The 25,352-nt window shown below is 38.5% G+C and overlaps 2 protein-coding genes across 7 annotated transcripts; one reads left to right on the forward strand and one right to left on the reverse strand.

Annotated features, from left to right (window-relative positions):
- Window positions 1-2,605: 2,605 nt before the first annotated feature.
- On the reverse strand, window positions 2,606-12,291 carry LOC141642944 (plant-specific TFIIB-related protein PTF2-like). Of its 6 annotated transcripts, XR_012543553.1 has the most exons (7): window positions 12,163-12,291; window positions 10,120-11,899; window positions 7,784-7,981; window positions 7,624-7,689; window positions 5,891-5,980; window positions 3,302-3,356; window positions 2,629-2,813 (listed from the first exon to the last, which is right to left on the reverse strand). XR_012543553.1 is itself a non-coding variant. In XM_074451943.1 (2 exons), the coding sequence occupies exon 2, from the start codon at window positions 11,895-11,897 to the stop codon at window positions 10,215-10,217; it is 1,683 nt and encodes a 560-aa protein (XP_074308044.1). In that variant the 5' UTR covers window positions 11,898-11,899; window positions 12,163-12,291; the 3' UTR covers window positions 10,045-10,214. The 6 variants fall into 6 exon arrangements, 1 of the variants encoding a protein (XP_074308044.1); XR_012543550.1 differs by having other exon boundaries at window positions 2,606-3,356; window positions 7,607-7,689; XR_012543549.1 differs by having other exon boundaries at window positions 2,607-3,356.
- LOC141642945 (pathogenesis-related protein PR-1-like) lies at window positions 3,413-5,884 on the forward strand. The gene has a single exon (XM_074451944.1). The coding sequence runs from the start codon at window positions 4,786-4,788 to the stop codon at window positions 5,302-5,304; it is 519 nt and encodes a 172-aa protein (XP_074308045.1). The 5' UTR covers window positions 3,413-4,785; the 3' UTR covers window positions 5,305-5,884.
- Window positions 12,292-25,352: the final 13,061 nt, after the last annotated feature.

The raw sequence follows: 25,352 nt of genomic DNA on the forward strand, positions 1-25,352 counted from the left end.
TCATGAAAGCTAAGCTAAATTGTGATATTGCTTGTATGTCGCCATGTTACTATATACCACCGCATTTTCTTTTATTAGATGAAACTCTCATCTCTTATTAAACTATGAGTGTCTTAGTTATTGCAAAAAAAAAAAAAAATACCGTGTCTTAAAAGAAAAAAGCGGTAAAAAAATCGATGGTTTAATTTACAATATTACTAAATGTAACTTATAATTACCTTTATACGGAATGGCAAAATTTCAAAAAAAAAACTTCCGAGTATGATTGTTGATGAATTCATCAATAAGTCAGTGACTAATCTTGTGAACAATTGTCCCTGCAATATTAAGAAAAAAAACTATTTAAGGTACTTGGTATAAACAAAAACGGTTGGACAGTAAATCACATAACGATAATAATTAAGCTGATTATAGAAAAAGATACGTCTATGCATCAAAATAATAATGAAGAATTGAGGGGTGAGAATTAAACGCATCCTTTTATATATGTAGTTCAAATAGATCAATGTATTCTAGTGGATTCCGACACAAACTCTCTCATCATGATCAAAACAAATTTTCATAATTATCTTTCAGCTATAAGTTATTGAAAGTACCTAATTGTTTATTATAGAGATATGATTATGATAAACATTAGAATATTAAGATCTATTTTATAGGGATATGCTAAATCCCGCACACAATTTTGCTTAATCCAACACATTTTTCCGTCTTATTCCAACTTTACCCCTCTCACTTTTCACACACAATTAGAGAGAGAAATTAGAAGGAAAAAAAAAGCAAACAAAACCTAAAAACAAGTCGGACATTCAGTCCACCAGCCGCCCAATCACCACCACCCTCCCCCGCTCCTCCCGGCAACGATCACCCCGGCCTCCCCAGCGCCGACCACCACCTACATCGGCGAACTTGTATTCACCATCGCAACCACCGCTAGTAACCCTCAAAGAGCCACCGCAATACTCCTCTTAAACAGCCACCGCAACAAGAACAAGCGACTACTCACTGTGTTTTCCCCATAATGTCGACCCTTCTCCGACCACCCTACCCCGACCAATTCGACAGCCAACAACCACTCGTTTAACAACCCAAAATCCAAACCCTAATTGTAAAATTCCATCTTTTAAGAAAAAAATAGCCATTTCAATCGATTAAACGATGCGTGTTAATAGATTTGTTGATAAAACGTTCAAATCACTTGTGATTTGTCCAAATTAAAATCCATAATTGTCTAATTGGTTAGGTTTTGGGGAGGAAAGGGAGATAATTTTTTTAATTTGTTTTCAAGATGAAGGAAGGGTAGGATTGGAAAATTGAGGTAAATTGTGCGGGATTTAGCAAAACTACGTGCGGGATTTAGCAAATACGATTTTATAATTATAATACATATAGTTGTTGTTACATATCAGTTTCCCAACTCATACGACTTCCTTAAATGTTAGGAAAAGTTACCTAATAGATTAATTTATAAATTAGCAGTTCATAAAAGTTGGACTCTCTGTAATCGTTCGAAAAAAGTTTCCTTTAATAATATAGATAGATACTAGATTTAATGCCCGTGCGATGTACGGACCACTTGTAATATTCCGTCTCTTGAATCACCGTTAACCGTCAAGTCAAAAAATAACCACTATAAATGTCTAACTCTTGTCTACAAAGAGCTCGATACAAACTCCAACTTCAAATGAACTAAAGTTACATGTTTATTTGTAGTGTTCATTCTTTTGTAATGTGGTAATTGAAATAAGCTAAAGTGTATGATCTAATTATACGCTACTTCGGATGAAATTCCACTGATAAAGAAACTGATCTCGTGTGTTGTCTTTTTAAGTCTAGGGCTAAATTTATTAATTTTCTTTGTTAAATAAAAAAAATGTTCTAAAGTACCATGATTTCAAGTCTTTTTTTGTTCTAACTTATATATGAAACGGAGGGAATATACATTAGTTTCTCTAGAAATTTTGTTACGTTTGTAACTTTGTATGTATAATCTCTGTTTTTAAAGCACATCCTAAACTTATGACTCGTAAAAAACTAAAGTCATAAACACATCCTAAACTTATGACTATCACTTTCATCTTCCATCAAATTGGAATGTCTTACAAATATTTCTTTTTGTATACGTCCTACCCTGTAAACTTTTAGAGTGAAACACTTGAACAGCATTCTAGGACTCCTAATAATTTCAAACTCTTAATGAAGTAAATGATAGTCATCCACTTATCCATCCCTTTAATTTGTTACTCGTGTACACAATTTTAAGCGTCACTTAATATAACAGAATTTGATGTACTTACAAATTTAGATAGTTGTAATTTTTCGTTCCCCTGAGGCCATGAGCACGTAGGTCAAGTGTCAAGAGATTGTTCTAACTTTACAAAAGGTCTCGTGTTTAAGCCTTAAGAATGCAGCAGTGTTAAATACCGTCCTTATGGTCTTACCCGCCTCGAATTTGGACTAAATCGGATAATCTACACCAAAAATAGTGGTAGTTCTTCGACCATATATTGCTTTAATCATAATCTTAGCATTAGAATATATTAAAGCAGAGTGATTTTGTGGCTGGAGTACCATCAAATACCCAACGTAGGTTTTGGTAAACTCTAAGCATGAGCTATTAAATAAACCAACAATTATAATAATAATAATAATAAAAAAAATATACTATCCTAATCCCGTTCTAATTAAGGAACAAACGCTCGTTAGAATTTCAGTATCTTCCTGCTTTTTTATGTTGTATAAGGACAATTGCATGACAACGATATTAATGCATTTGTGACCTTGTTCACTTGGTAGTGTTTTTGCTCTCTAATCTACAGTCATACAAAACAAGGAGTCAGTATAAAGAAAAATGACAAGATTCCGAGCCATGCATGCTAATGCATTAGCGTTGTTGGCTTGCTTCCTGTGAAAAGAATGCAAATATAATTAAAAAGCTCATAAATCATGATCATGGATGAATGATATACAAATAGCAGACAGTATACGAAAAGCTTAAAAACAATCTCAAATTTGGTGTAAATTTTTGAATTATCATTATTTTTATAGGTTTTAGAGATATTTTAAGTTTGTCTTACCGCTAAATACACTTCCCAATTAGGCGGATGAGATAAGGAAACTCGTCTCTCATAAGCACTATATTCAACGTTATCTCCAACTTTAATTGCTCTTTTGAACAAAGTATTAGAATAGAAAAGTATTAGAATACCATATAATTTATCGTCTTTGGTAGTTAGCTTAGCAAATGAGTAAAATCAAAAGAGAACGACGATAACAGCGTTGAATATCAAATAAGACCTACCTTCGTACATGATACTCCGTATATGGTCATTGCGTGACTTTGTCGTCCCTTTAATCTTGGCAAAAAAAAAAAGAAGCTAATTAGATGGTTGTTTGCTTGTTTAACGCTCAAACAAACAAATTAAAAGCTAAAGTATTGTTGCCAAGAATATTACATAACCATGCACATAGTTGATCTAATCATACTATAAACAGGGGAAAAAAATTAAACCATACACACAGTTAATCATACGTACAAACAGAAACAAAACAAAAAAAATCAATGTAATTTGTTAAGCAATGAAGTGTCTTTTATAGTGGCATAATACAAAGTAGTAGTTTTCTATTTGTAGAATACTACGTGTGGATAAATTCTAAACTTTAGCTAATTTTATACGGAGTAAGATGTGATTGATATAGGTAATTTTAGGCATAATAGGATTTTAGTTGCTTTGTTATTATTTTTCCAATTGATAGTAGTTTTAGATTTGAGGTATACTACAATAATAGTTGATTAGTTGTTCATTAATTATCATTATTATTTTTTCTAATTAATTTTGTAAATTAAGGTAGTGTTAGAAAGTTGGAGACTCTAAAATCGCTCGAAAAAAGTTTCCTTTATTAATATAGATAGATAGATTGATTGATTATTTTGAAAACCATACTCAAAATATAGCATCAACCAATAAGTAGGAAGTATATAGTGAACCAAAGAAATTGGATTTCAACATCTGTGAATTAGATTTGTGATTCTTACATTGGCTTTACCTGAAAATATATGTTTCCTGTATCTGAAAACCTGGTGGAATGAAGAAAGAATATGGTGTATGTTTAAAGTGAGATAAGCTATCAGTAATTCAGCTTAAACCTGAATCAAAATATTGAACAAACCAAATCTCCATGTGCAAACCCTTGAAAATCAAGTAACTATCAAATATAAAATTTAGAAAACAACTTCAATTAACTGTTAATTAATGCAAAGTACATTCATACCACATTCTGAAGCAATCAATTTGTGTTATAAATATCATATCATGGAACTTTAAACCTTAAGGGTCCGTTTGGATACAATTTTAGGAGGGAAGGGGAGGGGAGGGGTAGTGAGGGGAGGTGAAGGGAGGGGAGAGAAGGGGAGGGTAAATGAGATGTGGGTGTTTGGATAACAAAAAATATGAAGGGAAATGGAAGGGGAGGAAGGAGGGAGATGAAGAATGGATGGAGGATTGAAGGATGTTGGTGGTATAATTAGAGTCCAAATAATGTTTTCTTTCCAAATCTTGCCACCATTGGAAAGATTATAGTTTGTTCTATAGGAGGGAAAATAAGTCCTCTCATTTCTCTCCCCTTCCATTTCCTTTCTCCCATATTTTTTATCCAAACAAAGGAAATTAAATCCCTCCCTTTCCCTCCCCTCCCCTTCTCTCTAATTCCTTCAATCCAAACGAAGCCTAAACCTTTCCAAATAAGTGATTAGTACTCACTAATTGCTAATCAAACCCAAAGAAGATGGCTAAAACATACCTAATCCAAGCCTCGCTCCTCCTAATCATCGCGCTTATCGTCCTCAACCAACCCAAATCCACAGACGCAAAGCTAAACAAGACTGAGCTCATAAAACAGTTCCTTGATGGGCACAATGCAGCAAGACAACAAGTGGGCGTCCCACCTCTGAAGTGGCTAGATTTGCTGGCTAAATACTCAAGGATTTATTCGACGAAAGAAAGAAGAAAAGACTGCCAACTGATTCACTCTCCCAGTACTGTATTTGGGGAGAACTTGTTCTGGGGACAAGGAAAGAACTGGTACCCGAAAAATGCAGTTGCCGCGTGGGTTGCAGAAAAGCAGTGGTATAACTATCAGAACAACTCGTGTGTCAGAGATGAAGAGTGTGGTCACTACACCCAAGTCGTCTGGCGTGACACAAAACTAGTGGGTTGTGCTATGATTAAGTGTGATACAGGTGATATTTTCATTACCTGTGAGTACTACCCTCCGGGCAATTATGACGGGGAAAAGCCATACTAGACTCGCTCAGAATCCTAATGTTTTTCTTAACAGTATTTCAACTCATTATGTTTTCTACTTGTTCATCTATCATACTTGTGGAATTAGTGCCAGAGAGCCTAATTATTAAGATTGATTTTACTCAACTACTGTTCCTTTACAATTGAGTTATGTTACCCTTGGAAATTCACCCTAGATTGTTTTACCTTGTGACCCGGTGTCACACTTGGACATTTACCGTAGCTTGTCACATACTTCTAACCGAGTCAAAGGAATATAGCGCCTGAAACTTTTATAACAGGTCATATGAACCTTAGTCAATTTAGTTCTTGCATTGAAAAAGTGATGAAACAGTGCAGCTAGCGAAGTTTTTATCCAGCAATAATATGCAGCAATCACATAAAAGCAGCAGCCATAGATTGACTGGTATGAACAGGTTCGTTCCGTCAAAATAATCAAATGAGTACTAGCTCAGATCAAATTCACCAGTCATCAAAATAACGTGATTCGTATGTTTGTAGTTCTTATTTTGGTGGTAGATCATAGAACATATCAATAATAAAAATAAGCATTTCCATACCAAAGGTAAGAGACATTTCGTACTTACAAAACTCAGCAAGAAAAATGACCATCCATCATGGATCAGAGGTCCAAGTTGCTTAAATTGCACCAACATAACAAGGAGATGTTCTACGGCCTGCATTTACAATAACAACCATAAAAATAACAGCGTATAGAGATAATCAGCTGCATAAACATTACAAGAGTATAAACAAGTTCATCACAATGCAGCCATGCCTTCTCCACATACCAACCACCAAAGCATATCATTACAAACCATTGTCCTCGTATAATACAGGCATGCATATCGTACCAACAGGAGGATAGTTTCATCAGAATGCCCACCAAAAACACTGATTCTCAGCAGTATACAGAACAGGCCCTAATCAGATGCTAACAGTGAAAGGCTGCATGTAATAGTCCCATTAGATAAGCAGTATCCAGCAACATAACTGCATAAGAATGGGCAATGTACATTCCCAAATTTTATTGATCACCATATCCCACTGAAAATAAATCACTAGTTACCAATGATTTGGATACAGATTTGGCATGGCATTGGCTAAAACATACAGTAATTGATAGCTTTTCTTATTGTCAGGTTGACAGTCTCAGCTTACAGAGATCCTATTATTCCTGGAATGTTGACCTCTGTGAAGCGATCCTGCAAGCTTACTCTTTGTAAATTTCAAGCGTACGACAAAACATTTCCACTCCGTATTGGAAACTCCCGTCTATACAATTAATTTCCTACCACTAACAACAATATTATCCCATTACGACAAGGTTCCTTGCGTATAACAGTACCTTGTGACGAGCACGAAAAAGGTTTTTTTCACATGACCTCTAGAGAAAAGCGTACTACGAATTGAACCAATGGACTGCTACTTCACAGTGTAAGATGGCAAGGCAGTTTAATACTTACTTCAAAATGTCAATTGTTTTTTATTCTCTCATATATATTTAATTACAAGAGTAGTCATTTTCTGGCTTAACTTGGAAAGGATAAGGAGTAAATACTAAGAATATTTTGCTCAGGCCTCATTGTGACACACTGTCAACAGTTTTAGTTGTACAAGAAAAACCATCAACACAATTATACAAATATATGATACAGTTACATCCGGGACCTTCTGTATTTCTGATCAAATAACATCTTAACAACCGCATTCTACAGAATTATATTTAGAATAAAGAACTTTTTTTTGTGGCAGAGGAGTAAAAAGTTGAGTTAGGCAGAGTAACTTTTGATCAAAATACTTCGAAAAGCACAAAAACAAACTTCAAAATTAATGCTTCAAGAGATCCTAACAAAGCTTTAGAAAAAAAAAATAAAACTAGTTGTTGCACCGCACCCTTTCTGGCGCGGTACTCCAAGATGCTAAATAGTACTGGGAAACTAATTTGAGCATATAAGTGTATATTATTGTAGCTGAATCAACTTATTTACGGAGTAGTTCACAATCTCTCAACCCGAATATCACAGAGTTTATTGCAGCCATATTTAATAATTTAAATGAACAGTTAGGGAGCATCAATAGTTCACAATCGATCAACCTCAGTTATCAGCAAACAAATTGCACCCATTGAATGTCGACAACAACTAAATATAAGGATATTTTTCATACAAAATCCTCTAACCACATACTATTATTGGACCAAACAGAATAAGTCAATCATTAGTTAGGATGGATGAACTATGAAGTAACACCTAATCATTCATTACAAAGAAATTTTACGCACATGGAATTCAAACCACAACCTCAAGTTTGTGTATACCTGCCTCAGCTTTTGTTATCTGGAGATACTCCCATGCAGTGATTTAGCTTCCTCTCTCCTAGAGTCCTAGACTTGTTCAAAGAATCCAAAAAAGCAAAATAAGTGTAGGAAAATTTTGATCAAATGACAACGACCCAAAAGAACCTGACTGCAATCTCACCTGTACTCGAAATGACAAGATTAAAACTGCACAAATCCATAATGGCATGACCAGAAAAATGATACCAGGCAGTAGAGCAAGCCATCAAGAGAGACATAAGTTACCATGACAAAGAGTATACCATCAGCAACATTAAAAGCGATTGCTAGAGATATGTTCCTCGATCTGTTTCACACTTAAGATGAACTTAAGAAAGACCTGCCAGATGCAAATTGTTCAGGCCAAGTGACTCCTAGGCTGTCCTACCAAACTAACCAACAACCATTCTAACAATCAGACGCCCTATTGAGCAACACATGATCACTTCAAATTTGGTCGAATACCGACATAACTAACAACAAACATACTGCGTCTCACTTTATAAATGGATAAAATGCAATCTAATAAAAATAACTCAAATTTCATACACTAGACCTGATTATAAGAATTACCAAGAGTGAGTTAACCATAAGATAGTAGACATTAATATCTATGGCTGAAGCATCACTAACTCCTAATAAATCATACTATAGTGTCTCCTTCACCATCTTCTACAAAAATTCAACAAATTATCGTTTTTTTAAAAACTGTTTATATCTAATTTGAGATAACAGCAACAAAAGGGATAACATTCAACACAAAATGAGACCAAAATAGAAAGAACTCGCCAGGCCGTTGAGAAAAAGGAATGCAATTGAATCACCCGTGCTAACACTAACCTTCTTAAGTTTTGATAACGAAATATATTTTCTTCCCATCCAAACCTTTATACTGCCTAGCTAGCAATTGTCTCTTCGTCGAAAATCTCACTTTTTTTTTTTTTTGAAGAAAACCCAAATTGGGTTTAGATTATATTAGCATCATTATCAAGATCGACAAAATTCCCAATTTAAAGTGGTAACGAAGAAGACGAGAACCTCGCTACATTTCCTAAAGGACAATAATAAGCTAACTCATGTGCAACACGGTTAGGCTTACGACTGACATAAGACCACGAAATCGAGCTAAAATTATGACACAAAAAGCGAATTTCATCTATAACTCTTCTGTGTTACTCAGACACGCCGACACGCGTCGGTGTCCGACACGTGTCGGCGTGTCGGACACGGTTATTTGGGGTGAATTTTCCTGTTTTGTGGTCTAAATTGAAGTGTCGAAGTGTCGTGTCGTGTCGGACACTGACACGTGTCTGACACGCGACACGACAGTTAAGTGAAGTATCGGAGTAACATAGTAACTCTTTGCTATACTTCTTCTCACCATCTCTTCTAAAAAACCCAAAAGCAAATTAAGATTAAAATAAAATGTACTGCCTCCCTTCCACATTGTTCTTCCCATTTAGAAATGGCACAACTCTTGAGGAATACTAATATAACAATCGCTACACACTTAGGTGGGGTAACAATTAAAGAAGATTTGTTTAATAAATTAAAGTAGAACCACACAAAACATACTACAAAAGAAAAAAAAAAGTCAAATGGGAAGAACAAAGTGGAATTTCCTTAAATGGAAAGTGGGAAGAACAATGTGCAAGGAAAGAGTAACTGAAATGAGAAAGAGGAAGGAATAAGAAAAATATGCAAAATGATAGATTTATGACATCTAAAAACAGTTTGTGAGATAGTTCCTCAGACGAAACGACTATAAGAAAATAGACAAAATCAACATAAAATTTCACTAATGATTATATTTGCCGGAAGGAAAAATTAGGCCTTAGGAGAATTATGTACTCGTACCAAAGAGGCAGTGAAAAAAAAAATCATGTCTAAAGGTTTTGTTGTAATGTAGACAGTATCAGGTTGGCTCCTATCACCAGTCCCTAAATCATCCACAATATCATCAGTCAGATGTCAAACTAATATACTTAGGCAGAGAAACAGAAGGAAATTTAGTGAGCAATTTAGCGAGTTAATATACTTAGGCACAGGAACAGAAGGAAATTAGCAGCAAAAGTAGAAAGTAGCGCGCAAGATAGTAAAGCACTATTGCTAGCTACAGTACAGGAAGTTTGTGCCTTTTAAAGAAGTGTAGATAGTCCATATTTAAGTTCAAACAAACTCTCTGCATCAATGAAAGAACTCGCATGTATAGAACCACCGGACAAACAATTATATTCATATTCATCAATTGCGCGCCCTTTTACTAAAATGGCGCGCAAGATAGTGAAGCACCATTGCTAGCCACAGTACAGGAAGTTTGTGCCTTTTAAAGAAGTGTAGATACTCCATATTTAAGTTTAAGTTCAAACAAACTTTCTGCGCCAATGAAGCAACTCGCATGTATAGAACCACCGGGCAAAAAATTATTTTCATATTCATCAATTGTGTTAAAGAGTAAAGAAAAACATTTCCACTCACCATCTACAAAAAATATTCCGCTTCCCCATCACAGAAATTTACCTAAATCAATAAATGATTCCTAATGCCAAGTACCACATCGATATTTGAAAATATTATTCAGATCCTGTAAAAACATGTAGGCCGAGCAAGGCTTTGTAATGGCCCTTTTCAATTTCCTCCTCCTTTACTTTGTGTAGCAAAAGCGTCTCGATGATAAAATCTTCCCAATCGATAATATCATGTGGCTCCTCTCTCTTTGTACGTTTACTTTTTCTCTTCTTATGATGAATAACATTTTCGGATAAACATTTATCATTACTGCTTTCGATTCCAGTACACAAAACCTCATCAGTTGAAGGGAAACGAATGTCATTAATGCGCATCTTAGCTGCTCCAATCTTTTTTCTTCTCCTCTTAACTGCCAGGCAACCGCGAATATAAGATGGTGGAAGTGCATCCAATCCAACATCTTTCTCCTCTAACTGCTTCAAGAAGAGCTTTTCACACAACTCTGATTCCCCACTCCACCATTCATTATGAAGATCAAGGTCATCAAGTCCATCTTCATAATTATGGACTTCATCCCTGTTAGTAATTCTATTACTTGCAAACTGGGCCTTGAACTTGGAATAGAGTTTTGCTAAATTCTCATATGAGGCCTTGAGATCCTTCAAGTCGCGATTACCAGAATAACAACCACTATCTTTGCCATGAGCCTCACCGTCAGGCTGTAAACCATTTTCAACACCACTACCACCAACATCGCTCTTGTATGCTGCATCCCCACCAAAAAGATCCCTAAGATCATTATTAGAATCAAATTCACCAAGTCTATTGCCTGACCTGCTTTTCTTATGATCTTCCCTATGCACATCGCCAAAATCTTCCAAACCATTCCCACGGCCTCTCTTCTTCAAACTCCCCACATCCTCCATGGATTTCATCTCTATATACTTTATTACACATGGTGCATGCCTCATGATATTCTTGACATTAATATCATTTCCCCAAGGCAATCCTTTTGCCACCTCCACAAGTGCTTCCCGGAGCTCTTTGTACCTCAACTTACATGTCGCTATCCCCACATTAACTTCTTTAGCCACCTCCTCAATCTTCACCTTAAATCCATTCAACTCAGCAACAAAAAATAATACTGCCACAGCCACTGGCCCGGGCCGTCTCCCTGTAGTCAACCACCACTTTATACAGCATTGGACCACAAAATTCCCCTGCTTCACCATAACCTCAACCTTCTCCTTATCAACCTCTTTAAACCCAGAAAACATACGAATCGTCCTCTCCAACAACCCAACAACATCAAATTCAGGTAACTCTAACCCTAAAAAATCGACCACCCTTCCTACCATCCTCCCCATCTCATACAAGTCACTCCCCACAACATCACAAACCTCATCAATAGTCAAAACCTTATTTTTCTGTCTCATGATAATATAACAACAAGCACCAACCAAGACACTAAACCAATTGCCTAAACCATACTCGCCATCGGTCACCTTGTTAACCATGTCTTTAACCTCCCAAGCCCGATCTAATAGATGTAGTCGATTCGCAATATCCTCAATGATATTGTTGGAGTGGTATAATTTACGGTCTGTGTAAGAGTAATCATGGCCTGAACCAGTAGTGCCAGGAGTAACAAAATTGCCACCGCCGTCGCCAAATTGGTGGTGGAAGTTGCTGAAGTCTTGAACAACACCACAGGAGGAACAAACAGTGTCTCCAGTAACATCATTGGTTACCAAAGTCTTATTCTTGCACCTCTTGCAAGCTGCCATTACTGAGACAAAACAGTGTTTCGGATTTCAGGTAACAATTTGATCATACAAACTACACATTAACCTCAAAAAATCGAAAATTCATCATATCAGAAGGACATACAAGCATAAAATCAGTAATTAAGTATCAGAATGAAACAACGAAAACACAAATTAAGTATCACAAATTATTTAAAATATAGTACGAACTTGCGATTTATACAAGGCGAATTGTCGAAGATGAATCAAAATAGCAATCACAGATTCTCAAAATATACGAACTTACGATTGCGATTAAGCTGCAGAGTTAACGGGTGTTACTCATATTCGCCATTAGGGCTTCAATTCGGGTGTTTTTTTTTTTTTTTTTTTCCTTTTAGGGAATTATTTTCGTTTTTCGTGGTCAATGACTCAATGTAGCTGAGCAGGCCTTTCCAATAGGTCAATCACTCAATCGGGTTGTTTGGGTCGAGACCGGGTCAATTTGAACTTACGTCATTGCTTTTTCGTGGACATATTTTACTTTTCAATTGATCTCCCTTGTGACGGGTTACCATTTGTGGCGTATATTTTGTGAGTTAAAATGGAAACAAAATGGGTTAGCGAAGAAAGAGGACCGCATAAATAGTGTTGCAGAGAGAGAAAACGTGGGTACTTTGTGAGGTAAAATGGTATCACAAACAAGAATTTGTGTTTACTCTTTTATGAATATTTTGCCATAATTTTTCCGTTCATTGCCAAAATCCTAAAAAAAAAAAAAAAAAAAAAAAAACTCTCTTTCACTTTCGATAAAAATAGCCAAATTTCCACCCAATTACTCAATTAAAAAAATCTTAATTCTCATACAAGTATATATTAGTTAAGTAATAATTCAAATTTCATTAATTAAACATCAAATTTATTATTCAATTAGTAGGTGTAAATTGAATTAGGGTTAAAGAAATAATTAGGGCTTATTAAAATTAGGTTAGAGGATTGGCAGGGATGGCGATTGGCGAGGGAGGGCGGCAGTGGAGGGGTGGTCGGCGGCAGAGGATGGTCGCCGTACGGAAGGTAGGGTGGTGGCAGGTAGGGACGGAGGGAGGTGGTTGCTTTTTAATTTGTTAATGTTTATTTTAGCAGGCCGGGCATGTGAGACATGTCTTGTCGGTGTATAGAGAGTGCGCGGAGGAGGGGCGGTGGAAAAGGTGGCACCTGGTGGTGGTTGAGACTTGAGAGGTTGAGGGAGGAAATTGAAATAGGAATAAACTTGTAAAAATAAAGTGTTAAAATGAGAGGGGTAAAAGAGTAATTTGTGTCCATAAAAGAGTAATTTGTGTCCATGAATGAGCACCGCCCAAGAATAATGACTCGCAAAAACGACGATTTTGTTAAGCGGGGTCAATTCGAGTTTCGTGTCGAATAAGATCCTCTGAATGGGTTGAATCCGAGGTCAGAGGATTGGGGTCAATGTTGCCTGGTCTAATTTTTAGGAACCGGGTAGAATGAAAATTTTGTATTTTCGGAAAAACGTGCCTAACTTAAATTTTGGAATTGCTCGGTTTTGATACGCACAAAAAAATGATACAAAAATATAAGCAGGTGGCATAATTTTGGCATCGGTGCTTTCGTAAAATGTCAATATGGACCGTCTGTAGATACCCAGTATTTGCACCTCCCAAAAACCACCCGATGATGATCAGACTATAACGTGTTTATGATATGCGTGCGTGGATTGGCTATATATGAGACGGTTTAATGCACTACTCGGATATGAAAAATGATTTCAAAAGTTTTCTAACTTCATTTGCATTAAAATAACACTATTTAGAGTTAAAACCGTCTTCGGACCCAAAACCGACTCAGAAACCCGCAACTCGAGTCAACCTGAGTCAACCCGAGTCAACCCAATTCTCGAATGTCAAAAATAATGCCATGAATGTCTATATCATGTCATTTCCATTAAAATGACCCTAATTAGAGTCAAAACTGACACCGAGCCAAAAACCGACTCGAAATTCAAATCTCGCCTCACGCGGGTCAAACCCGAGTCAAGCACACAAAACACCTACCTCAAGTAACACCTAAAATCATCTTATTAGATGCCCATATTGTTACACGACATCCTATTTGATTACCACAAATCAAACCAACCAAACAATGGATGGAGAATTGGCCACGTCCAAATTGAAAAGGACATGGCACCCCATTGCATTGCCGGCATGCTCGCGCCTCAATGGGGTGTCTGCTTAGCCTCCAAGCAAACTCAACCGACCTACCATCCCACATTTCTCTATAAATACCCACCATCATACCCCATAATATTCACGCGAGAGTCCGCCCCCTCACTTCTCCCTTAAACTTCTATACTCGACTTCCCAAGTCACAAAATCGACACGTGTTTACGACCTACCGATCGTAAACACAAGCCTTACACATATTGTTTGGTACCGTCGCCGTGCATTCGACCGACCAATTTGACCAACTCAATTCATCAATCAACATGTTTTAATTAACATATTTTCAAAACCAAATCCTTTTTTTAAGGCACCTTTTTAAACTTCTTTGATCGCGATTAGTCACAACGAGAAAACCGTCTCTAAAGTCGTCTACGTCGCAAACATCAATACACGTAAGTTTGAGGGTGAAGACAACTCACTTATTTCATGTCTTTACTGTATTTATGAGTTTATATGCATGAACAATGCATAACACGATTCAAACATAGGTTAGACGAGCCAAAACTGAGTTTTGGCCTGAGACAGAAGCTCCTTGCTATGCAGGAAAGCTCGCGCCTCTTGTGGGTGTCCAGGTCAGACCCAAACGTGTTTGAGTTCGTCTTTCCTTCAACACTTTCTTTTATTTTTACTTCTTTCCTTTTACGGTTTTTACCATTTCAAATCATTTTTATGACAAATATTTTGACCATTACAAAAATCGTCCTTGGTTCTTTATACCATGATGGTTTATTCCGTGACTCGATGATATTATTGGTTAATTACATTTTAATGGGTATTTTAACACCCTTTTCTTTATTTACCATTTTTCTCTTTTATTTACACTTGTAAATATATTAGTCATAATCCATAATCATCCTTGGTTCTTTACACCATGTCGGTATAATCCGAGTACGATGACAAACTTGACTAATTACAAAGAAATGAACTTAACATATTTAGTTCAAATCAAACATTTTACATTTCTATTTGTAAACTATTGTTTCCAAACATGCAAGTCCGACAACGAATATTACTAACATAATAGTTATTATTCCGAGTCATGCAAACAACACTTGCAAATCATTCATTACAAAAAACCGTTTTAAACACCATTTTAACAACCAGGAGGCACCTCTTGGCTTGCCCCATGGCTCGCGCCTCAAGAGCCTGCCTATTTCTATCTTTCAAAACTTGGGTAGAGCCCTTCCCTCGCAAATAGGCTCGCGCCCCATTGGGGCTGCCTGGCATCATTCTGTCCTATTTTGGCACTTGTCTAGGACGATCTCGATTACGGTTAATCCGAATACATGACGGATCAGATTGACAAGCTTACGTTTTTACACTTTGTCATTTGACACCCTTTTTCAATAAATGGATCGTGTTAAGCATCATAACCCGAATTTGGTAAATGGATGTTTAATTTCCGTTCTCACATGCAAATCAACCATAAATCCAACTTGACATCTTATGCTTGATATTTGGATTAACAAACCGACTTAGAAATTTCACATGTTAGGTTAACACTTTTGGATGTGCATTCATGCATTTACACCGTTTTATCAACTTTTGAACTTAAACAACCACGATCGATCAAGAGAGGTCGCTAACGCGGCGGGATTGAGTGTCTGATTAAAGGGCTTCCCAATACGTACCCTCACCCCTTACTCAGAACCTTTGGATAGTGGATGACCTTATCCAGGGCGTACGAGAGTCATTTTAGGCATAGAATGCTAAAAGGGGGACGAGTTCTTATCTTTAGTACCTATGTCAAACACTGCTTTGTACTTCGTATGACCGAGGTATAAAGTGGATTTCTAACGGGTTCCAAGCATCCCACAAATGCTTGGTGGCGACTTCGAATATCTCTAATCGTTTCGAGACCTTTGCCGAGACGAAACCGACCGATCTAAAATGATCCGGTCGAAAGCATTTTTACGCCGCCGAGCGTGGCTTTCAAAAGACCGATGTACGTCCACAGATTGGCTAGGCGTGCATGTGGCCCATGTCCACAATTTGGCGACTCCGCTGGGGAAAACTAGGATACTTGTGTCTTTGTGATCCTTAGAGGTGAAACTCGAACGAGGTCGTGGTTAAAGTGCATTAATTGATATTACGGTCATAAGTCGGGTTTCTTGTTCGGGCCCACAACCTAACCTTTATCGACCAATTGGCTCGTCTCGTCGGCGTGAGTTATCTCATCCCCGCGTTTCGAATCCCGATTGAGTCAAGCATGACATTGACGTTACACATTTCTGTTTTGTCAAAGAGCTTTCATCACCTTCGAGCACGAGGCTAGGGCACCCTCCTTACACATTTTGTTTGGATTGGTATCCCTCTCACAAAACGGGGTTTGATTGCTTGGTGTGTAACCCACCCTTCTAAGCCAAAACCCGTGTCAGCATAATGCATAATATAATGAACTGTTAGTGCTTATGTGCTACTTGATCATAAGTCCTTCCGTGTCATTCCAAACTTTCAAAAGCACATTTTTGCGCCGTTATAATGGCCATTTTAAACCTCGGTCTTTCGCCGACCGTTGCACGCCTTTCTAGGCCGTCGTAATGACGATTTTCAAATCCGGTTTTCTACAACCATTTCAACACGCCTTTCTAGACCGTCGTAATGACGATTTTCAAACCCAATTTTTACAACCGAAACTAAGCACCTTTTTATACCGTTATAATGGCCATTTCAAAACCCGGTTTTTATAACCATTTCAAATGCACCTTTTTATACCGTTGTAATGACGATTTCAAACCTTGGTTTTCACAAACCATTTCAAAATCCCCTTTTACGTTGTCATAATGGCCGTTTCAAAACTCGGTCTGCCACTAACCGGTGCATTCTCAAAGCGCCCTTTTACGCCGTCGTAATGACGAATTCTACCCTCGAATTTTCAAAATTCAAAATCAATTTTTAAACAGAAACGTTTTTCAAACCGTCGTAATGACAATTTTGACCCGTGCAACTTTCCAAAATTTCGAATCTCGTTTTCAAAATCAAATTTGGCTTTTCTAAGCCGTCGTAATGACGATTTCAATTCTCACAATTTTCAATTTGCATACCGTCTTTCAAAGGTTAAAACGGTTTTCTAACCCGTCGTAATGACGAATTCAATCCTCACAATTTCCAATTTCAAATCTTTGAAAACAAATTTAACCGTTTCAAATTTCAAATCCAATTTCAAATCATTTGAAAACAAATTTAACCGTTTTCAAATTTCAATTCCAAATCAAATATTTGAAAACTAATTTAACCGTTTTCAAATTTCAATTCAAAATCAAATCTTTGAAAACTAATTTAACTGTTTTCAAATTTCAAATCCTATTTCAAATTCTTTGAAAACGAATTTAACCGTTTTCAGATTTCAAATCAAAACTCAAATCATTTGAGAACAAATTTAACCGTTTTCAAATTTCAAATCAAAACTCAATCTTTGAAAACAAATTTAACCGTTTTCAGATTTCAATCAAATTTCAAATATTTGAAAACAAATCTAACCGTTTTCAAATTTCAATTCAAAATCAAATCTTTGAAAACAAATCTAACCGTTTTCAAATTTCATTTCAAAATCAAATATTGAAAACAACTTTAACCGTTTCAAAATCCAAATCAAAATTCAAATATTTGAAAACAAATCTAACTGTTTTCAAATTTCAAATCCAATTTCAAATGTTTGAAAACAAATCTAACCGTTTTCTAATTTCAAATTCAAAATCAAATCTTTGAAAACAAATTTAACCGTTTTCAAATTTCAATCCGATTCCAAATTGTTTGAAAACAAATCTAACCTTTTTCAAATCTTCAACCCAATTTTAAATCCTTTGAAAACAAACTTAACCGTTTTCATGGCCATTGTGATGACGATTCCAAATTATTCGATTCTCGATTTTCTAATCCGTGATTCGGAATTTCAAAAACCGTCTTTGGAAACAACACTTTTTTTTCAGAGCCGCCGCAATTTCAACTCAAACTGTCTTTTGAAAACAAACCTAAGACAACCCTTTCAACTGATCGACTTTCGGAGATCCCTACTCTTCGGAAGCCGTCCATAAAACGACAAATGAATGTTTTTGAAAATTTCTATTTTCGAAAATTTTAGTCCACCTTTCCGATTCAACCTCGAGTCGAGTAGAGTCCAGTCGATTTCAAGTCAAGTCATCTCGATAACGTTGAGTCCTCGCCGAAGATAGTACCTACCTTCTAGTCTAAGTCGTGTCGCCTAATTGACGAGACATCTTCAATGGCCTTAGCAGAGTCAAAACCTCTCGGGTATTAAACCCGCATTTCCCCTACATTACGGGTCAAAGGTCAAGCATGTGTACATGTCTCGTCCAATGGTGTCACGCCATCAACACACATCGAAACTAAGTCAAGAGTCGTCTGTCTGGGCATCACTATGCCAAAGTTGACACTCGAGTCTAAGTTCAACGTCATGCATCAAGAGTTCAAACACGAGAGGTCATTCACGATCTTTAATGAACTCATAACTTAGTCACACCGTCGCGTCTTCACGACGTATTTGCCTTTTATACATATGTGTCGTACTTGCCTTTGTTTGTGCAATTCCTTGCCAAGACAAGTTATAAACGCCTACCGTTATGTCAAATAGGAATCACTTGGGTGCCATCGATTGCCAACCAGGAACTCAAGAAGCTGATCCATCTGCATCCACCATGACTCCTGCTGAAACCAACAACATGGTCCTTCGACTCCTAGCTACTGTGGAAAACTTGAGCACTCGTCTCTCCCAGTTTGAGGACAAAATGGCAACTGAAAATTTTCTCTCTTCTAATATTGAGCAAAGGATTAAGCTCCTTGAAAGCCGGCTACTGGCCAACGACCAAACCAAAACCAGACGACCTCATCGGTCCTTCCCTGATTTGGGTATGCCTAATGCCACAGCCTTGGAAAGGTTAATCTCCCAAGGAAAACTCAAACCGATTGGTCCAATTCCAGACCCTCTACCAAACAAGCGAGGACGTAGATGAGACGGAAAAATGTTTTGCCAATATCACCAAGGTCGCGGACACGATACTGAAATGTGTCTTCCCCTAAAAGGCATTATCCTTGACATGATTGAAAAGGGTGAGTTACCATTACCTCCCTCAACAAACAAAAAGAACAACCCTCCAGAATACCCTACTGAACACAGTCAGGAATCTTCCCTAGACTGCTCTCACCTCATCTCTCCTGACGATGAGAAAATTCATGCAATTGATGAGGATGGCATACAGAGCGCTATAATGATGCTTTCCGTCTCCATCAACAACATATTCTCAAAGCTGCAAGTGGCTATCGATGATTTGAACACCCGGGTAGCTAATTTGGAGAAGAGGTTTGGTAATGCCGAAAACGAACCTAATACTAACCATCAAGGAGAAAACCAACCTTTCGTTCACCAACTAACAAATGCTGAAAACGAGGAATCATCCGATGGCTCCCATACCCACGAGCCTACCGACAAAGGACATGAAATGACCTCACCAAAATACCCTTCAAAATACCAAGCAACATCCCAAAAACTTCCCACTAACAACAACCCAATCCTGCTTCCGCCCAGGATTGACAAAAACAAAAACAAAACTCACAACAACATCCCAAAAAACACCAATGTGGGAACCATTGTTAAACATCAAAGAGTATTCACAGATCTGGGAATAACATATGGCACCGCTCTGGAGATACTTGCTTCAGAAGGAATGCTCCAATCCATTGGTCCGACTTTGGACAAACCCGAACACAAAAGAGCCCGATTCTGGGATGGTAATGCCTATTGCCAATACCATCAAGGCAAGGGCCATGACACCGAAACCTTTTTCAAACTCAAGCATGCCATTCAAGATACGATTGAAGCTGGCAAAATCATAATTGCACCTCTCAGTCAGGACAATCCTCCTGAATGTCTCAAGTCAAACAGCAAGGTTGAACGTTCTCAAAGGACATTCACTAGGCTCAACACAACCTATGCCGCAACTCTTCAAAAGCTCATGACTGAAGGGAAGCTCCAACCAATCGGGCCCACCCCGGACCCGTCTGAATGCAAGAAAAGCCGTTTCTGAGACGACAATTCCTATTGCCAATATCATCAAGGAAAAGGTCATGATACGAAAACATGCTTCAAACAGAAACATGCTATTCAAAATATGATCGACAATCATGAACTGATAGCTTCATCCCTATGCCAACCAAGTGATGAAAATAACCCTCATGAACATCTCTTTCTGCAAGGAGATAAAAGCCTCATGAACTGTTGTCCTCATATCATCCCCAACAACGAGAGTGAAGTGCTCAAGTGGGTCAATGCTCAAGATCAAACATTCATGCCGCTGGATGCTGCGAAAGAGACCTTCGAGGAGGAACATGATGATTAGGAGTCCGTATCTACGATTAAGTCTGAGTCTGAGTCCGAGTCCGAGTCCGAGTCCGAGTCCGAGTCCGAGTCCGAGTCCGAGTCTTAGGCTTTCTCATATCTATCCTAGTGTCTATCCTTTTATTCCTAAGTGACAAACTGGGGGCTGTCCCCCTGATTCACATGTATTCATCGAGTCTGTGCTAACATCTTATTTATCTAAATAAAAGCACAATTTCCAGCTATAATATATTCTCCTCTTTACCATTTCCCGTTGACAACGAGAATTGATTTGAGAATTGATTTAAAACGAACAATATGTTCCAATTCAATGTGAGTACACTCGAGTGACGTTCCGTACCAAGTAAGCAGAGGACTCGAAACTCCGTGTCCATTATCTTTACTTATTCAATGTCTGGCAATACAAACCTTTCATTAGCACCCAATATAGAACGAGCTTCTATCAAAGGGATTCTACGACGAACCCAGATAACAAACCAGAACATCTCCTTGTTCATGTTCAATGACGGAAGGCAAGCCCATTCCCCACAAAAAACATCCCATCACCAATATTATCAACCTTTCACCAACGGGTACATCTCCGTCTGCACCTTTACCTGCCTCGAACGAAGGATGGAAAAGAACCAATAAATCAAAAGTCAAAGCGAAAGGCCAAAATCAAAGGCCCAAGCCAAAAGCCATTCGGCCAATAGCCATTCATCCAAAGCCACAACGAAAGGCCCAAGGCAATATCCATTCACTCAAGGCCTAAGACAAAGCGAAAGCCCAAGCCCAAAAGCCATTCAAGCGAACAACCATTCACCCAAAGCCAAAGCTCAAGGCTAAAATCAAAGGCCTAAGACAATAGCCATTCACCCAAAGTCAAAGCAAAAGGCTAAAGTCAAAGGCCCAAGTCAATATCCATTCGCCCAAAGTCAAAGTTCAAGGCCAAAGCAAAAACCAAAGCCGAAATCAATTCGCTCAAAGCAAAAAAAAAAAAAAACCAAAGCCAAAGGCTACTCACCCAACGTCAAGGCTAAGACTCAAGCCAAAATAAAAACAAAACAAGATTGAAACCCTTTTCCCAAAAAGGCCAAAATCCAAAGAAAGCATCCAACACACAAAATCCTGGACAAGTGAGTCCAAAATACCAAGTCCAAAGCCTGGACCAACGAGTCCAACATATCAAATCCCGGACCCACAAGTCCAAAACACCAAACACTAAAACCTCAACCAAAACTCCTTCACCCCTAAGTCCTTCTACATACTGTTATAAGGAGACCTATCTAGGATCCTGGGGATTCCCCTCAAGATCATAACCAAAACTGCTTCACCCCTAAATCCTTCTAGAGACTGTTGCAGGGAGACCTATCTAGGCTTCTGAGGATTCCCCCTCAAGTTCGTAATATCACACCTTAACCTTTAAGGTCCAGACATGGAAATATGATCCCCTGTTATTTACCAACCATTTCGTGCTCAGGCCACATCAAGCCGGAGACCCCATTCCGCACCACACTACAAGCCGTTACCCTTCGGCCTAAACACCACAAAATTCTTGCTCCATATTTTTATCTGTTAAGCAAACCCATTATTACCAAGCTCCACATTCCTTAATATTGAAGCCATTTTTCACCATAATTCCCAATTCCCCACGGAGTCCTCGAATGGTTTGCTATCGAGAACGGGACATACCTAATCTACCCTTAGAGTCCACTTTTTAGTGTGCTCAAATGATAAGGAACATTTTTACAAATTACACCTCTTCGATTCATGATCAAGAGGTATTTATCTCCAATCAACCTTCGAGTCACAAAACGGAATTTTCCGTCGTGACCTTCAACTCCAGATTTTTATCTGTCAAACAAACCTTTTATTACCAAGCTCCACATTCCATAATGTCGAAGCCATTTTCACCCTGACCCAGATATGGAGTCCTCGAATGCTTTGCTACCGAGAACGTGACATACCTAATCTACCCTTAGGGTGCACTTTTTAGTGTGCTCACATGATAAGGAACATTTTCACAAATTTGACCTCTTCGATTTAAGATCAAGGAGGAATTCTCTCAAATCAATCTTCGAGTCACCAAACGGCTTTTACCGTTGTGACCCACACATTTTAAGGTCCTAACAACTCGCTTAGGCACACATTCAGAACTACGATCTGGTTTGATTTCACATTACGTGAATACGTAGGCAGTCCTTCAAGGACACAACTATACACCTCAACATCACATTAAGGTCCTAACAACTCGCTTAAACACACACATTCAGAACTACGATCTGGTTTGATTTCGCAAACACGCGAATACGTAGGCAGTCCTATTACGAGGACACAACCACACCCCCACACACATTCAATTTTCACACCTTCAATTTGCAACCCATTGCACACACAGCTCAGAACTACGATCTGGTTTGATTTCGCAAACACGCGAATACGTAGGCAGTCCTATTACAAGGGCACAACCGCATACTCCTTTCACAACATTTCTAATTTTCAATCCTCAATAACCAACTCAGAACTACGATCTGGTTTGGTTTCGCAAACATGCGAATACGTAGGCAGTCCCCCAACAAGGACACAACTGCATACCCCTTTCAATCTCAACCATCAACATCAATCCTAAAAAGTAGCCCACCTAGCTGCAAATTTCAATCTTATACCTCTTTACTGTGGGCTTCTTCCTTAAGACGTCACCCATTCCTCCTTTTGTCAAAATCTCACCTTCTTACTCTGGGGGCTTCTCTTTCGAGGCGTCACCCATTCTTTATCCTCAAACATCTTTTGAGTCTCAATTACAGTCCAAAATAAAACCCGCCATAGTCTAGTGCTCGGTTCAGACGATGACAAGGTTTTGGTTCCACTCTCCGAATCATCAAAACTCGAGAAGGCATCTCCAACAAGCAAACGAAGGCAAAGATGTCTAGAGAAGATAATCAATTCATGTTCCCCAGCCAAGCTGACGTTCTACCTCAGGGATTTGATACGCGTTGTCACCCCTTCTTGGTTAGGAATTGCACTTACATGTGCAAAGTCTGTCAGAGTCACCCCCGTGTTGTGTCAACACTGACTTTGTGTCACGTTCACGACTGCCCATTTGTCAGTCTGTCAGTATGCGTTCCTGTGAGTCAATGTCGCAACAGTCACGTGTCTCTAATCTATCAAATCACGGATCTACAAGTAACAAGACTCAATTTTAAGCTTCACAACATTCAAAACTTCTATCTCCCTTCGCGTGAGATATTACATGCTAGTTGCTTATATGCTAACTGCTCACATGTTTATGTGCTTATGTGCTTATATGCTTATATTATAGTTGCTTATATGCTAACTCCTCACATGCTTATGTGCTGGCATACTACACGCTTGTCTATGCGACTGCGAATTTGTATGGTCACTAACCATGCAGGTAATCTTGAGAAGACAAACGCACTCCAACTGAGTACTGGATTCTTCCCAACAAACGACGACCTATCAAGTCCAAGGGATTTAGCCCCATCGATTACATAGCTGGCGAGCCTCAAAACGCATCCCATTCAACATGGCTGACGAGCCTCAAAATGCACCTTCAACATAGCTGGCGAGCCTTTACACGCACACAAGAAGCAATCCAAGCACATATCTTGACGATGCCTCAGGTTTGACTCCTTCCTATGGCTGGCGAGCCTTAAAACGCACCGCGGAGGGCGAGCCCCTTCAAATCCGCATCAAGCTGGCGAGCCTTTGTCCGCAAATAAGATACAACTCAAGGACGTATCCCGAAGATGCCTCGGATAAGACTCCTTTTCACAAGCTGGAGAACCTTTATCCGCAAACAACTAAAGGACGTATCCCGAAGATGCCTCAGGTACGACTCCTTATCACAGCTGGCGAGCCTTTGTCCGCAAACAACTCAAGGACGTATCCCGAAGATGCCTCAGGTACGACTCCTTATCACAGCTGGCGAGCCTTTGTCCGCAAATGCACAAGGACATATCCCGAAGATGCCTTAGTTATGACTCCTTCTTATGGCTGGCGAGCCTTTATACGTAGTCTAATGGACTTTAAATGACCCGAATCAGAAGTCGACAGACTCTAAACTGTTCCCGACGGCAGGTCCATGATTCGAATCCCCGAGTCGCCTCGACGTCGCCCTTCCCGACGGCAGGTCCTTGGCTCAAACCTTTTTGAGTCGCCTCGACGTCGCAATGGTCTTCAGGTTGTAATCTTCGATTGACCAGGAGATCATACTTTGACTTTCGCTATGTCCAAGCATCAGTCAAAGTGGGGGCTTTGTAGATACCCAGTATCTGCACCTCCCAAAAACCACCCGATGATGATCAGACTATAACGTGTTTTTGATATGCGTGCGTGGATTGGCTATATATGAGACGGTTTAATGCACTACTCGGATATGAAAAATGATTTCAAAAGTTTTATAACTTCATTTGCATTAAAATAACACTATTTAGAGTTAAAACCGTCTTCGGACCCAAAACCGACTCAGAAACCCGCAACTCAAGTCAACCTGAGTCAACCCGAGTCAACCCAATTCTCGAATGTCAAAAATAATGCCATGAATGTCTATATCATGTCATTTCCATTAAAATGACCCTAATTAGAGTCAAAACTGACACCGAGCCAAACACCGACTCGAAATTCAAATCTTGACTCACACGGGTCAAACCCGAGTCAAGCACACAAAACACCTACCTCAAGTAACACCTAAAGTGTAGATACCCGTATCCGTCGATATTGGAATTTATAGAGAACCCGACAAACACCCGATGATGATAGGACACATGTATTTATTTAGTTGTCATTGTCATTATTTGGGTTCGTTTTACGATGTAGAATGAGCGTTGTCGACGAAGTATTTTATTAATTTAAATGATATTTAAATTAAATGTTTTTTTAAAGTGAATTCATTTTATTGCTTTATTT

Source organism: Silene latifolia, chromosome 2 (assembly GCF_048544455.1).
Source record: "Silene latifolia isolate original U9 population chromosome 2, ASM4854445v1, whole genome shotgun sequence".
Lineage (NCBI taxonomy): Eukaryota > Viridiplantae > Streptophyta > Magnoliopsida > Caryophyllales > Caryophyllaceae > Silene > Silene latifolia.